The following is a 14,170-nucleotide window of genomic DNA, read 5'->3' as shown; positions in this document are numbered from 1 at the left end:
TTCTTTTCTATTTTTGGAATAGTTTGAGAAGAATAGGTATTAACTTTTCTTTAAGAGAAGGTAGAATATGCCTGTGAAGCCATCTGGTCCTGGACTTTTGTTTGTTGGGAGTTTTTTTGATTACTGATTCAATTTCATTGATGGTAGTCAGCCTGTTCAAATTTTCTTTAAAAAAAAATTTTTTTTTTAATGTTTTTATTTATTTTTGAGGCAGACACAGAGCATGAGCAGGGGAGGGGCAGAGAGAGAGAGAGAGAGACACAGAATCCGAAGCAGGCTCCAGGCTCTGAGCTGTCAGCATAGACCCTGACGTGGGGCTCACAGGCTGTGAGATCATGACCTGAGCTGAAGTCGGACGCTTAACTGACTGAGCCACCCAGGTGCCCCATCTTTTTTTTTTTTTTTTTTAATTTTTTAAAATTTTTGAGAGAGAGAGAGAGAGAGAGAGAGAGAGAGAGCGTGAGCGAGCATGAGTGGGGGAGGGGCAGAGAGAGGCAGACACAGAATCCAAAGCAGGCTCCAGGCACTGAGCTGTCAGCACAGAGCCCGATACAGGCTCAAACTCATGAATCGTTTTCCTTGCTCAATCTTTCTAAAGGTTTGTCAATTTTGTTGATCTTTTCAGAAAACTAATTCCTGGTTCCTTTTGTCTGTTCTACTGTTCTTTTAGTTTCTATTTCATTTGTTTCTGCTGTAATCTTTCCTTTCTTCTGCTGGTATTGGGTTTTGTTGTTCAAAGCTCCTTTAGGTATAAGGTTAGATCCTTTGAAATGTTTTTTGCTTCTTGAGGTAGGCCTGTATTGCTGTAAACTTCCCTCTTAGAAATGCTTTTGCTGCATTCCAAAGATTTTGGACCATTATGTTTCCATTTATGCATTTTCTTGGTTGACCCATTCATTATTTAGTGGCATGTTTTTATGCTTCATATATTTGTCCAGACTTATTCTTTTTTTTTTTTTTTTCAGACTTATTCTTGTGGTTGATTTCTAGTTTCTTAAGTGCTGTGGTTGGAAAAGTTGCATGGTAGGACTTTCATCTGTTTGAATTGAGACTTCTTTTGTGGCCTAATTTGTGATCTCTTCTGAATATATTCCATGTGCACTTATTTGAAAAGAATGTATAAACTGCTATTTTAGGATAGAATGTTCTGAATAATATCTATTGGATCTATCTACTCCAGTGTGTCATTCAGAGCCACTGTTTCCTTGTTGACTTTTTGTTTGGATGATCTATCCATTGATGTAAGTGGGGTGTTGACATCCCCTACCATTACTGTATTACAATCAGTTAGTTTCCTTTATGTTTGCTATTAGCTGCTTTATGTATTTGGATGCTTCCATGTTGGATGCATAAATATTTATAACTGATATATCTTCTTGTTTGATCGCTTATATAGCACCCTTCTTTGTTTCTGTTCACTTTTTGGATGATAAATGCTTTTCTATCCCTTCACTCTCAATCTGCATGTGTCTTTAGGTCTGAAATTAGTCTCTGTAGGCAGCACTCTTGTTTTTTTATCCATTTTATTACCCTGTATATTTTGACTAGAGAATTCAGTCCATTTACTTTCAAAGTAATTATTGATAGGTCTATACTTATTGCCAATTTGTTACTTGTTTTTATAGTTCTCTGTTCCTTTCTTCTCTTGCTCTTCTCTCATGGCTTGCTGGCTTTTTTTTTTTTTGGAATATACTTGGATTCCATGTCTTTATTGTTTGCATATCTATTACTGGCTTTTGATTCGTGGTTACCATTGGGTTTGTATATAACATCTTAGTCACATAGCAGTCTATGTTAAGTTGATAGTCGCTTAGTTTGAACCTGTTGTTTACTCCTCTTACCCCAACCCCCACATTATAGGTATACTTCGTTTTACTGCTTCTGTACTTCTTATTTTTCTTATTTCTTCTTATGGTCTTTTCCACTCAGAGTCTCCTTTAACATTTCTCGTAGGACTGGTTTAGTGGTCATGAATTCTTTAAACTGTTGTTCATCTAGAAAACTCTTTGTCTCTTTCTTCTGAATGATAGCCTAGAATAATCTTGGCTACAGGTTTTTTTTTTCTTTCAGCATTTGAATGTATCCTGCTACTCCCTTCTGGCTTGCAAAGTTTCCACTGAAAAATCAGCTGATAGCCTTATGAGGTTTTCTTTGTTTGTAACTATCTTCTCTTAATTTCTTTTAAAATGTTCCATATATCACTGTTTTTTGCCATTTTAATTACCATGTGTCTCACTATGGGCTTCCTTGGGTTGATTTTGTTTGACGGTCTCTGTGCCTGTTGGATCTGGATTTCTTTCTTCTTACCTAGATTTGGGAAGTTTTCAGCTATTATTTCTGGAAATTTCCAGCCCCTCTTTTTCTTCTAGGATCTTTATAAAGGGAAAGTTATTACACTTGTTGGTATTGCAGAGCTCCCCAAATCTGTTTTCATTTTTTATTATGTTTTTCTACCACCTGTTCAGCCTGATTGTTTTCTGTTACCCTGTCCTCTAGGTTGCTCATTCATTTATTTGTCAGATTCCTCTTGTGTGCTATTTGTGCTATCTAGTGTATTTTTAATTTCACTTATTGAGGTCTTCATCTCTGATTGGTTCTTTTCTATGTTTTCTCTCTTTGTTCACTCTTAAGTCCACTGAGTATCTTTATGACCATTTCTTTAAATTCTCTATCAGACATATTACTCATCTCCATTTCATTCAGCTCTTTTGCTGTGGTTTTACCTTCTCTTTCCTTTGGGATATATTCTCTTGTCCATTTTGTCTAACTCTGTGTGTCTATTTCTACATGTTAGGAATACTAGTTATGTCTCCTGCTCTTGAAAGTAATGACCTTATGAAGAAGAGTTCCTGTAGTGCCCTGCAGTGCAATGTCTGTTGTGCACTAGAACCTGATGCTTTAGCTGTATATCCTATGTGTAATGCATGTACCTTAGTATTGTGACTAAGCTGTTTTTGCTTTCAGTCCAGTCATCTGGAATGTTTCTGTTTGCCTGTCTTGGACAGGATTTGGTCCCTGTGTTGTTAAGAGGGCCAGTCTGGAGCCATTGTGGGCTTGAGTTGAGTCAGATCAAGTGTTTGCCAGAGATGCGGTAGCACGGAAGTGTTTCTTGCTTTCCCTATGTTGTACCCTGAGAAACTTTCTTTGGTGGGTGAGGCCTACAGTCAAACTAGATATCTGATTGTAGCCCACTGCTAGGGCTGCAGTAGGACTGATATGTGTAATTATCCTCTCTTCTCCACAGTGTAGCTGTTATTTTGGAGTGGTACAGGTCCCCTGTCAGGGCTACTTGTACCCTGCCTGGCTTATAGCACTGGTTTGGATAAATTCCAACCCAGGGCATATTGGAAGCGGTAGGTCCACAGCCGAAAGTGGGGTGGGGCAGCAGAATTATCAAGGTTTGCACAGGTCTGTTGTGGGAGGGGACCTGGAACAGAGGTCTGACTAGAGGGGACAGTTTTATAACATGGGGTTGAGGCACACTGTTAGCAAAGCTAGATAGAGAGCTGTGCTGTTTCCTGCAAGTGTCTGTGTGTCTAGGCCGAGGGACTAAAGAAGGAAATGGTGCCTGCCAGTTCTTTTGTTCCTGGAGAAGTCTCTCAAGGATTCCTGCCCCTCCAGCACATTCTTTGAGATTAATAAACAAATCTCCCACCAGTATATTCCAGGCGTTTTTCAAACTGCTACTGTTAAATGCTATACATCTGCGGGGCTGTTTGTTGTGCTGTCTTTTAAAGGGTGAGGAGTTAGTTTCCTCTCAATTTCTTGGCTCTCTTAGAGCTGACCCTACTGATTTTTAAAGTGCCAGGAGTTAAGCCCTGCTAATAAGAACTTGTGAAGTTATGCCCCTCTGGTTTTCAGAGGCAAATGTTATGGGGATTTGTCTTCCCCTTATGGGTTCCTTGTGCTTGGGGTGCCTGGTGTGACTGTTTGTGCCCTTGGTGTCCTTTCCTCCCATTGGCATTTCTGCAGTTCTGTTTGTCTCCTGACTCTATCTCTGTCCTTCCTACCCTCTTCCTTGTGGCCTCTTCTTTACATTTAGCTGTGGAGAGTCTGTTCTGCCAGTGTTTTGGCCATTTTGGGTTGTTTACACTTATGTAGGTGTTATCTGGTAGCATCTGTGGGACTTGGTGAAGTTGGGATTCTCCTATTCCATCATCTTTCTAGCTCTTTGAAGTTGTGAAAACTTACTACTGACAGTTTCCTGCTTCAGTTACTGAAGTGCCACTAGAGAATTCCCAAAATGTTATTTATTTCCACATTAGTGGTTATTCAATTCATATATTGTTTCTTAGAGTGAAAATTACTGTTATTTGTTGGTAGTATTGTCTACTTGACTCTTCATGTTAAGCATGCTTTTTATTTGATGCCAGAAATTTGTATTTTGCTTCTAGGAATGCTTTGGAAACAGAGGTTTCCAAAACTGATAGTTTCTTTAAAACAATATTTGTATTTTTAAAATTTTGTTTCAATTTACTTGTAATTTACTATTCAGAAAACAAAGAGGAAGGACTTCTGGAAAAGCGCAGGCAGTTATCTCGTGATATCAGTAGATTGAAAGAAACATATGAAGCTCTCTTAGCCAGATTTCCCAATATTCAATTTGCCTACAGGTAAGAGATTTAAACCTAAAATTTTAATGTAGCAATAGCCAAGATATATTTTTATTTAAGCTTGGAAGACAGTGAAAATTTCATTTACATCAAGTTTTTTGTATGAAAGTATTGTAAGCTGCTTTTCCTTAATTGGGATTTTTTTCCCTAAACATTTATTGAAATGTTAACCAAGATATATTTTCATTTAAGCTGGAAGGCAGTCCGAAAATTTTGTTAACATTACGATTTTTGTATGAAAAATATTATAAGTTGCTTTTCCTTAATTGGTATTTTTTTCTTAGATGTTTATTGAAACGTTTCAGATGTTGGCAGGGGAATTCTTAAGATCAAAATGAGGGAAATTTAGTCCACAGTTTCTGTAAATATCAACATTAGTATTTTACAATTTGTTTTGCTACATGGGTTTTTTTTTATGGAATACTCAAAGTAATGTGTTAAAAAGAACATCAACATTATTTTTGCTACGTTGAAAACAATATATACTGAAAGAGTTTTTGATTGACTTAAAGCAATAGCTGACTAGTCATCCGGAACATTTAAAAATTTTTGTTTTTCTTAAAACTGTATATGCTTCTCTTTCGATTGAATGTGTTTTCAGAAAGAGCTCTTGACTAGTAAAATATAACTTAATCTGTTTTATTGTTTCACATTAATTTTTTGTCATCTGTTGTATTTTAGGGATCCAGAGAAGAACTGGAATAGAAATTGTGTGAAAGGACTTGTAGCTTCTCTGATTAGTGTGAAAGATACTTCTGCAACGACAGCTTTAGAATTGGTGGCTGGGGAAAGGCTCTACAATGTTGTAGTAGACACAGAGGTAAATTAATCATAATGAAAGAAAATTTACAATTGCTCTTTAGCTGGAAAAATCATGAGTTTCTACAATGGAGTATTTTCTTTATGTTTTAAGCTGTTCCTAAGGTTTATAAGTACAGTAATTCAGTTAATGACTTTTATTTTATTACTGATTATATCGTATTTGATTAACTGTATTCCCAAAGAAGTCACATGCTTATTCAGGAGCCCAGAATGCTTATTATCAGTCTTAGACTTTTGATTGTTTAGGATGGTAGGCACTAAATATTTAATTGTGGATTCCTAAACCTGTACTCTTTCCATCTGAATATTTTCTGTCATTAATATTTTCTTTATTTCAAATGCACAATGTTTTAGGTGACTGGAAAAAAGCTACTAGAAAAGGGGGAATTGAAGCGTCGATACACTATAATTCCACTGAATAAGATTTCAGCCAGATGTATTGCTCCAGAAACTCTGAGGGTCGCACAGAATCTTGTAAGTCTTATTTATATGTTTTATGTACATCTTACTTGGTTTATTTAGTTAGGGGACATTAACTTGGGGGACATAATCATATATGGAACCATAAAGTTGTATTGTTACCATACTTCAAATAGTTAAGCTACAAAAAAAAGTAAGAGTTGGCTTATGTGAAATTAGATAGAAAGAGAATAGAAATGGGGGAAGACAAACTCCCTTTGATATTTCAGAGTTGTAATGTTAAAATGTCTTTAAACCTTAAGTGAGGTCACATGACTATCACATGATAACATTAAATTTCTGATCTCTGAGTTGTTAGATATACAAAGCTTACAAATACCAGAATTCTTCAATTTTTTTTTTTTTTTTTTTTCCTGTCAGGCACAAAGTGCCCACAGTGACAATGGTTTTGGAAGGTGTCCATCAGTCTTGCAAAGATACTTCTCTATTAAAGTATCTCTACATTGCCTTCCAACCTCTGGGCATACAAAGGCAGGAACTGGGATACCCAGTCAGGTGCTAAGGTGGACCTAAAGTGGTATTGCTATTAGTTAAAAAACAAAAACAAAAACACACACAACCCCCCCTCCCCCCAAAGGAGTACAAGACCATACATCTGGTTATGGTTGTGTGACTGTAGGTAATAACATGAAGCAAATCCTAATGTTCAGCAGTGATACCATCTTTTTATTGAGCATCAGTTGAAATGGCAGTTAGGAAACCTAGAAATGCATTTGTATTTAAGATACTAAATGTATACTCAGTGTTCTTGCTGATGTTGAGAAGCCTTCAATGAAAATTATTTCAAAATACAGTTGTATTGATACGTATACTATTAGGAGAAGGAAAATGAGTGCAGAGTAATTAAAAGGTGGTGTTCCAGTTAGTACTTCATTTACTTTAAAAAATTACCAATGGGTCTGGAAGGTTTTGGAAGTTATTTCAGCTTTCGGACAAGTCCGAGTGTAAGTAGTAAATTGGGATCTCAGGTAACGGCAAAAATACTTATATTCAGATCTCTTAGACCTTTTTAACGGTAGCTGCTGTGTCAGAGAGCAATGCTGAACATTTGTTAAACAGCTGCCTTCATTTTGATTTCTCTTGCTACTACTAAACTCCTTAAAGAATGCTTAGTTATTTTAAAAAGATGAGCAGAAGAAAATATTATAAACAAAGGTTGAGAAGAGGCAGTTGGATTAAAAAAAAAAAGAAGAATTAAAAAAAATTTTTTTTGACTCTTGCAACTGTTGTGTTTTTACTTTGGTAGTTGGTAGGTGGCTGCCCTAGCATGTATTTTTGTTGGTCTGTTTGTTTGCCCTAGCATGTTTAATTTGAATGAAAAAGTATTCACTGTGGAACAACCAAATTACTAATAGTTGAAATAAAACATTTTATAAAATTGGGTTGATCAAGCAACAGCTGTATTTAAATTTTTTTTAATATTTATTTATTTATTTATTTATTTATTTATTTATTTATTTATTTATTGAGAAAGAGAGAGAGAGAGACAGAGAGAGAGAGAGACAGCATGAACAGGGGAGGAGCGCAGAGAGGGAGACAGAATCGGAAGCAGGCTTCAGGCTCTGAGCTGTCAGCACAGAGCCTGATGCAGGGCTCAAGCTCACAAGCCACGAGATCATGACCTGAGCCAAAATCGGACGCTTAACTGACTGAGCCACCCAAGACGCCCCAAGCAACTGTTGTATTTTAATTAAGAGAATGTGTCCATAGTCCATTTTGAATTTAGAAACTTGGTACTGGCTCTTGCTTAATAGACACTCTCATAATGCCTGGTGCCTTAGCTAAATATTTTATGTAGCTGTAGAACTTTCAGTGTTTAAACTTGAAATTTGTTCTAAAACTCTTGAGTTTTCCATAGCATTTTAGAAAGTTCAAAAGGAATTATAGTGTTCAGTTAAGTATTACTTAAATTTCTAGTATAGCACTTCTGTTTTATAAAATAATATTTGAAAAGAAAGGAGTAGTATTTACTGTGATAGATCTGTTGTTTTTCCATAGGTTGGCCCTAACAATGTTCATGTAGCTCTTTCCCTTGTTGAATACAAACCAGAACTTCAGAAAGCAATGGAATTTGTCTTTGGAACAACATTTGTTTGTAATAATATGGATAATGCAAAAAAAGTGGCCTTTGATAAAAGGATAATGACCAGAACTGTTACTCTAGGAGGTGATGTATTTGATCCTCATGGAACATTGAGTGGAGGTACGTTATGTGTTTGTTTTTTTGCAAAAAATAAAAACAGTTAACATTCATTTAATTCATATTATGCCAGGTGCTTTACAATTTGCTTTTTTTTTCTAAAAAAATTTTTTTTAACGTTTATTCATTTTTGAGAGAGAGAAAGAGAGATTGAGACAGGGCATGAGTTGGTGAGCAACAGAGAGGGAGACACAGAATCTAAAGCAGGCTCCAGGCTCCGAGCTGTCTACACAGAGCCCAATGTGGGGTTCGAACTCACAAACCACAGTATGATGACTTGAGCCAAAGTCAGATACTCAACTGACTGAGCCACCCAGGCACCCTGATATACATATTTGCTCTTTTTTCTCATTCCTTACCACTATTTTATAAAGTAGTTTTTTTCCCCATTTTTTTTAGGGAATTAAATGAGAAAAGTTTAGTAATTCACTCAGTGGCAAATAGTGTTAGAGCTAGTATTTTAACTCAGTTGGATTACAGAGCTAATGTTGAACCACTACTATGGTTTCCTCTGTATGTTTATTGATAACTTATGATACTCCAGGAACCATGCCATTAATTCATTTAATGTTTCAATAGCTTATCTATGAGATAGGTATGATTATAAAAAGTAGAAGTAGAAAACAGTTATTAAGCATACTCGTTTTCTAGTGACTTGAAAATCTTTTATTGAAGTGCAAAGATCTATGGATTTGACTTTCTGTTTATTTACTTTTAAGGTTGATTGTGGTTTTTTTGGCTTTATTTACTTTTGGGCTTAAAACTAAATGATGAACAAAAAGGTAAAAGTAAAATATTAACAAGATACACAAGGTATGAGATAAACAGCAACAAAAAGAAAGCCTAGAAGACAAGAGTAATACCAAAAAAATACTCAGTACTAAATGTATTAAAAGAAAAATGATCATGCTCTATTGATTACATAAGTTTTTTTAATTAAATTTATTTTAGCATAGTTAACATAGTGTGTTATATTAATTTCAGGTGTACAATTTAGTGATCCAACAATTTCATACATCACCCAGTGCTCATCCCAACAAGTACACTCCTTAATAATCCCTGTCACCTATTTCACCTATCACCCTACCAACCTTCCATCTGGTAGCCATCAGTTCTCTATAGTTACAAGTCTGTTTCTTGGCTTCTCTCTCTTTTTTCCTTTGTTCCTTAAATTGCATATATGAGTGAAATTGTATGGTATATTTCTTTCTCTGACTGACTTATTTCACTTAGCATTATACTTTCTCAGTCCATCCATGTCCTTGAAAATGGCAAGATTTCCTATTTTATGATTGAATATTATGTCTATATATATATGTATATATATACATATGTACATGTACACACACACCACCTCTTCTTTATCCATTCATCACTTGACAGACACGTAGGGCTGGTTACATAATTTGGATATTGTAAATAAAGCTGCAATAAACGTATGGGTGCATGTATCCCTTTGAGTTAGTGTTTTTGTGTATTTTTGGTAAACACCAAAATCTCACCAGTAGTGCAATGGATGGATGATAGGGTGGTTCCATTTTTAACCTTCTGAGGAACCTCTGTACTGTTTTCCACAGTGACTGCACCAGTGTACATTCCCACCAACAGTGCAAGAGAGTTCCTATTTCTCCACATCCTCTACCACACTTGTCTCCTGTGTTTTCATTTTAGCCATTTTGACAGATGTGAGGTGATACCTCATTGTAGATTTGATTTGCATTTCCCTGATGATGAGTGATTTTGATGAGCCTCTTTTCATGTGTCTTTTGGCCATTTGTATTTCTTTGGAGAAATGTCTCTTCATGTCTTCTGCCCACTTTTTAGTTGGATTTTTTTTGTTTTTTGAGTCAAGTTTTGTCAATTCTTTATATTTTGGATACTAATCCTTCATCAGATATGTCAGGTACAAATATCTTCTATTCTGTAGATTCTCTTTCAGTTTTGCTGATTGTTTTGTTCACTGTGCAGAAGCTTTTTATTTTCATGTAGTCCTTTCCTTTGCCTCAGGAGACGTATGTAGAAAAATGTTGCTATGACCTATGTCATTGACATCACTGCCTGTCCTCTCTTCCTGGGTTTTTATGGTTTCAGGTCTCAGCTCTGTCTTTAGTTCATTTTGAGTTTATTTTTGTGCATGATATAAGAAAGTGGTCTAGTTTTTTTTGTTGTTTTTGTTGTTGTTGTTTTTTGCATGTAGCTGACCAGTTTGCCCAGTGCCATTTGCTGAAGAGACTGTCTTTTTCCCATTAGATATTCTTACCTTCTTTGTCAAAGATTAATTGACCATATAGTTGTGGGTTTATTTCTGGGCTTTCTGTTCTTTTCCATTGATCTAGGTATCTGTTTTTGTGCTGGTACCATACTATTTCCATTCCTACAGCTTTGTAATCTAACTTGAAGCTGATATACCTCCAGCTTTGCTTTTCTTTTTCAAGATTGCTTTGGTTATTTGGGGTCTTTTGTGGTTCCATATAAATTTTAGGATTGTTTGTTTTAGTACTGTGGAAAATGGATTGCATTAAAAGTGTAGATTACTTTGGGTAGTATAGACATTTTAATAATATTTTTTCCAGTCCATGAGCATGGAATATCTTCCTTTGTATCATCTTCAGTTTCTTTCATCAGTGTTATAGTGTTCAGAGTACAGATGTTTCACCCCCTTGACTAAGTTTATTTCTAGGTATTTTCTGTTTTTGGTAGGATTGTTCATTTCTCTTTCTGCTGCTTCATTATTTGTATATAGAAAGTGCAGCATATTTCTGCACATTGATTTTGTATCCTGCGTCTTTACTCAATTCCCTGATCGGTTCTAATAGTTTTTTGGTGGAGTTTTAGGGTTTTCTATATATAGTATCATGTTATCTGTAAATAGTGAATGTTTTACCACCTCCTTACCAATTTGGATACCTTTTATTTCTTTTTGTTGCCTAATTGCCTGAGCTAGGACTGCCAGTGCTATGTTGAATAAAGTAGTGAGAGTAGGCATTCTTATCTTGTTCTAGATCTTAGAGTAAAATCTGTTTTCCCATTGGATATTTTATCAGCTGTGGGTATTTCATATACGGCCTTTATTATGTTGAAGTATGTTCCCTCTAAACCTACTTTGTTGAGGGCTTTTATCATGAATGGATGTTGTACTTTGTCAAATGCTTTTTCTGCATCTGTTGAAGTGATCATGTGATTTTTATCCTTTCTCTTGATGGATCACATTGATTAATTTGATTATGGTCAATGACTTTTTTCATGTATTGTTGGATTCGATTTGCTAGTATTTTGTTGGGGATTTTTATATATATGTTCATCAGAGATGGTGGCCTGTAGATGTCTTTTTTTTTTTTTTTTCTAGTACCTTTATCTGGTTTTTGTATCAGGTTAATGCTGGCCTTGTAAAATGAATTTGGAAGTTTTCCTTCCTTTTCTACTTTCAGAATAGCTTGAGAAATGTAGGTATTAACTCGTCTTTAAATGTTTGGTAGAATAAGCCACTTTGTCCTAGACCTTTGCTCTTTGGGAATTTTTATATTACTGATTCAGTCTTCTTGCTTGTAATCAGTCTGTTCAAATTTTTTATTTCTTCCAGTTTCAGTTTTGATAAGTTATATGTTCCTAGGAATTTATCTGTTTCTTCTGCATTGTCCATTTTGTTGGCATATAATCATAATATTCTCTTACAGTTGTTTGTGTTTCTGTGATGTTGGTTATTATTTCTCATCTTTCATTTGTAATTTTATTTGAGTCCTTTTTCTCTGTTATTTCATGGTTCTGACTGAAGATTTATCAATTTTGTTCATCTTTTTAAGGAACCATTTATCTGTTTTGTTCTTTTAATTTCTATATCATTTATTTTTGCTCTAATATTTATTTTCTCCCTTCTGCTGTTTTGGGGTTTTGTTTTTTCTTTCTTTAGCTCCTTTGGATATAGTTGTTTGAGATTTTTTTTTTTTTTTTTTTTTTTTTTGCTTCTTGAAGTTGGCCTGTATTGCCCTAAACTTCCTCTTAGAGCTGCTTTTGCTGCATCCCAAAGGTTTTGGACTGTTTTCATTTTCATTTGTTTCCATGTATTTTAGGATTTCTTCCTTGATTTCTCGGCTGACCCATTCATAATTTAGTAGCATGTTTTAATCTTCCATGTATTTATTGTTCTTTCTAGACTTTTTCTTGTGGTTGATTTCTAGTTTCATAGCATTGTGGTCAGAAAAGATGCATGATATGACTTAAGTCTTTTTGAATTTGTTGAGACTTCTTTTGTGGCTTAATATGTGATCTGTTCTGGAGAATTTTCCATTTGTACCTGAAATGAATGTGTATTCTGCTATTTAGGATGGAATGTTCTAAATATATTTGTTAAATCCATCTGATCCAGTGTGTCATTCAAAGCCACTGTTTCCTTGTGGATTTTTTTATCTTTCCATTGACATTAGTGGGGTGTTAAAATCCCCTACTATTATCGTATGACTATTGATTAATTCCTTTATGTTGTTATTAACTATTTTTTATATTTGTGTATTCTCATGTTGGGTGCATAAATATTTAAAATTGTTATGTCTCCTTGTTGGATAGTTGCTTTTCTTATTATATAGTGTCCCTCTTTGTCTCTCGTTACAGTCTTTGTTTTAAAATCTATTTTGTCTGATATAAATATGTCTACTTAGGCTTTCTTTTGACATCCATTTACATGATAAATGTCTCTCCGTTCTCTCATTTTCAACCTTCAGGTGTCTTTAGGTCTGAAATGGGTCTCTCTTTTTTTTTTTTTTAATGTTTATTTTTGAGAGAGAGAGAGACAGAGGCTGAGTGGGGGAGGGGCAGAGAGAGAGAGAGAGAGAGGGAGACAAGAATCTGAAGCAGGCTCCAGGCCCCATGCTGTCAGCACAGAGTCCAACATGGGTCTTGAACTCAAGAACCATGAGATCATGACCTGAGCCCAAGTCAGATGCTTAACTGACTGAGCCACCCAGGTGCCCCTGAAATGTGTCTCTTGTAGGCAGCATATAGTTGGGTCTTTTTTGCATTCTGTCCCCCTATGTCTTTTGATTGGAGCGTTTAGTCCATTTACATTCAAAGTAAATATTGACACGTAGGTACTTATTGTCGTTTTGTTTCTGAAGTTTTTCCCTCATGCTTTCTCCTCTTTCATGGTGTGCTGGTTTTCTTTAGTGCTATATTTGCATTCCTTGTTCTTTATCCTTTGCATGTCTATTTCTACTTTTCTATTTGGATACCATTAGATTTGTATATAACGTCTTTTGCATATAGCAGTCTATGTTATGTGATTTGCTTAAGTTTGAACCCATTCTTTACTGCTCTCCTCCCCACCTTTTAGGTATTTAGTGTCACATTTTACATCTTTGTATTTTGTGAATTCTTTGACTGATTTTCTACAGAAATACTTATTTTTGTAACTTCTGTGTCTCCCGCTTACATATGGTCACTTTTGGTCTTTCCTTTCCAGTCAGTTTCCTGCAGGTCTGGTTTAGTGGTCATGAACTCCTTTCATTTTTGTTTCTCTGGGAAACTATTTTTCCTTCTATTCTGAATGATAGCCTTGCTTCATAAAGTAATCTTGGCTGCCTATTTTTCCCATTCAGCACTTTAAGTGTGTTAGGCCACTCCCTTCTGGCCTGCAAAGTTTCTGCTAAGAAAGCTGCTGATAGCCTTACAGGGTTTCCCTTGTATGTTACTGTCATTTTTTGTCTTGCTCCTTTTTAAAATTGTTTATCACTACATGTTGACATTTTAATTACAATATATCTTTGTGTGAATCTGCTTTTGTGGATTCTGTTGGGGGTTCTCTGTGTCTCTTGGAAGTAGACATGTTTCCTTCCCCAGATTAGTGAAGTCTTCAGGTATTATTTCTTCAAAATTTCTGCCCCCTTTTCTCTGTCTTATTCTTTTGGGATCCCTACCATTCAAATAATATTACATTTGATGGGGTCACTGAGTTCCCTTAGTATACTCACTTTTTGAATAATTCTTTTATCTCACTTCTGTTCAGTTTGATTATTTTCCACCCCTCTGTCTTCTGGGTAATTAATTTGTTTCTCTTCCATTGCAT

General features: G+C 35.4%; 1 protein-coding gene across 3 annotated transcripts in view; it reads left to right on the top strand.

The window, feature by feature from the left end:
- The window catches only part of SMC2 (structural maintenance of chromosomes 2), a 66,546-nt gene that overhangs the window by 18,441 nt on the left and 33,935 nt on the right, over positions 1 to 14,170 (top strand). For all 3 annotated transcript variants that reach the window (XM_047830514.1, XM_047830513.1, XM_047830515.1), the window contains exons 12-15: positions 4,496 to 4,613; positions 5,295 to 5,433; positions 5,790 to 5,909; positions 7,914 to 8,118. In XM_047830514.1, the coding sequence (XP_047686470.1) occupies positions 4,496 to 4,613; positions 5,295 to 5,433; positions 5,790 to 5,909; positions 7,914 to 8,118 (582 nt within the window). The remainder of the gene's footprint in view (positions 1 to 4,495; positions 4,614 to 5,294; positions 5,434 to 5,789; positions 5,910 to 7,913; positions 8,119 to 14,170) is intronic.

Source organism: Prionailurus viverrinus, chromosome D4 (genome assembly GCF_022837055.1).
Source record: "Prionailurus viverrinus isolate Anna chromosome D4, UM_Priviv_1.0, whole genome shotgun sequence".
Lineage (NCBI taxonomy): Eukaryota > Metazoa > Chordata > Mammalia > Carnivora > Felidae > Prionailurus > Prionailurus viverrinus.
The sequence above is the reverse complement of the archived record's forward strand: the minus strand, read 5'-3'. Positions and strand labels throughout refer to the sequence as shown.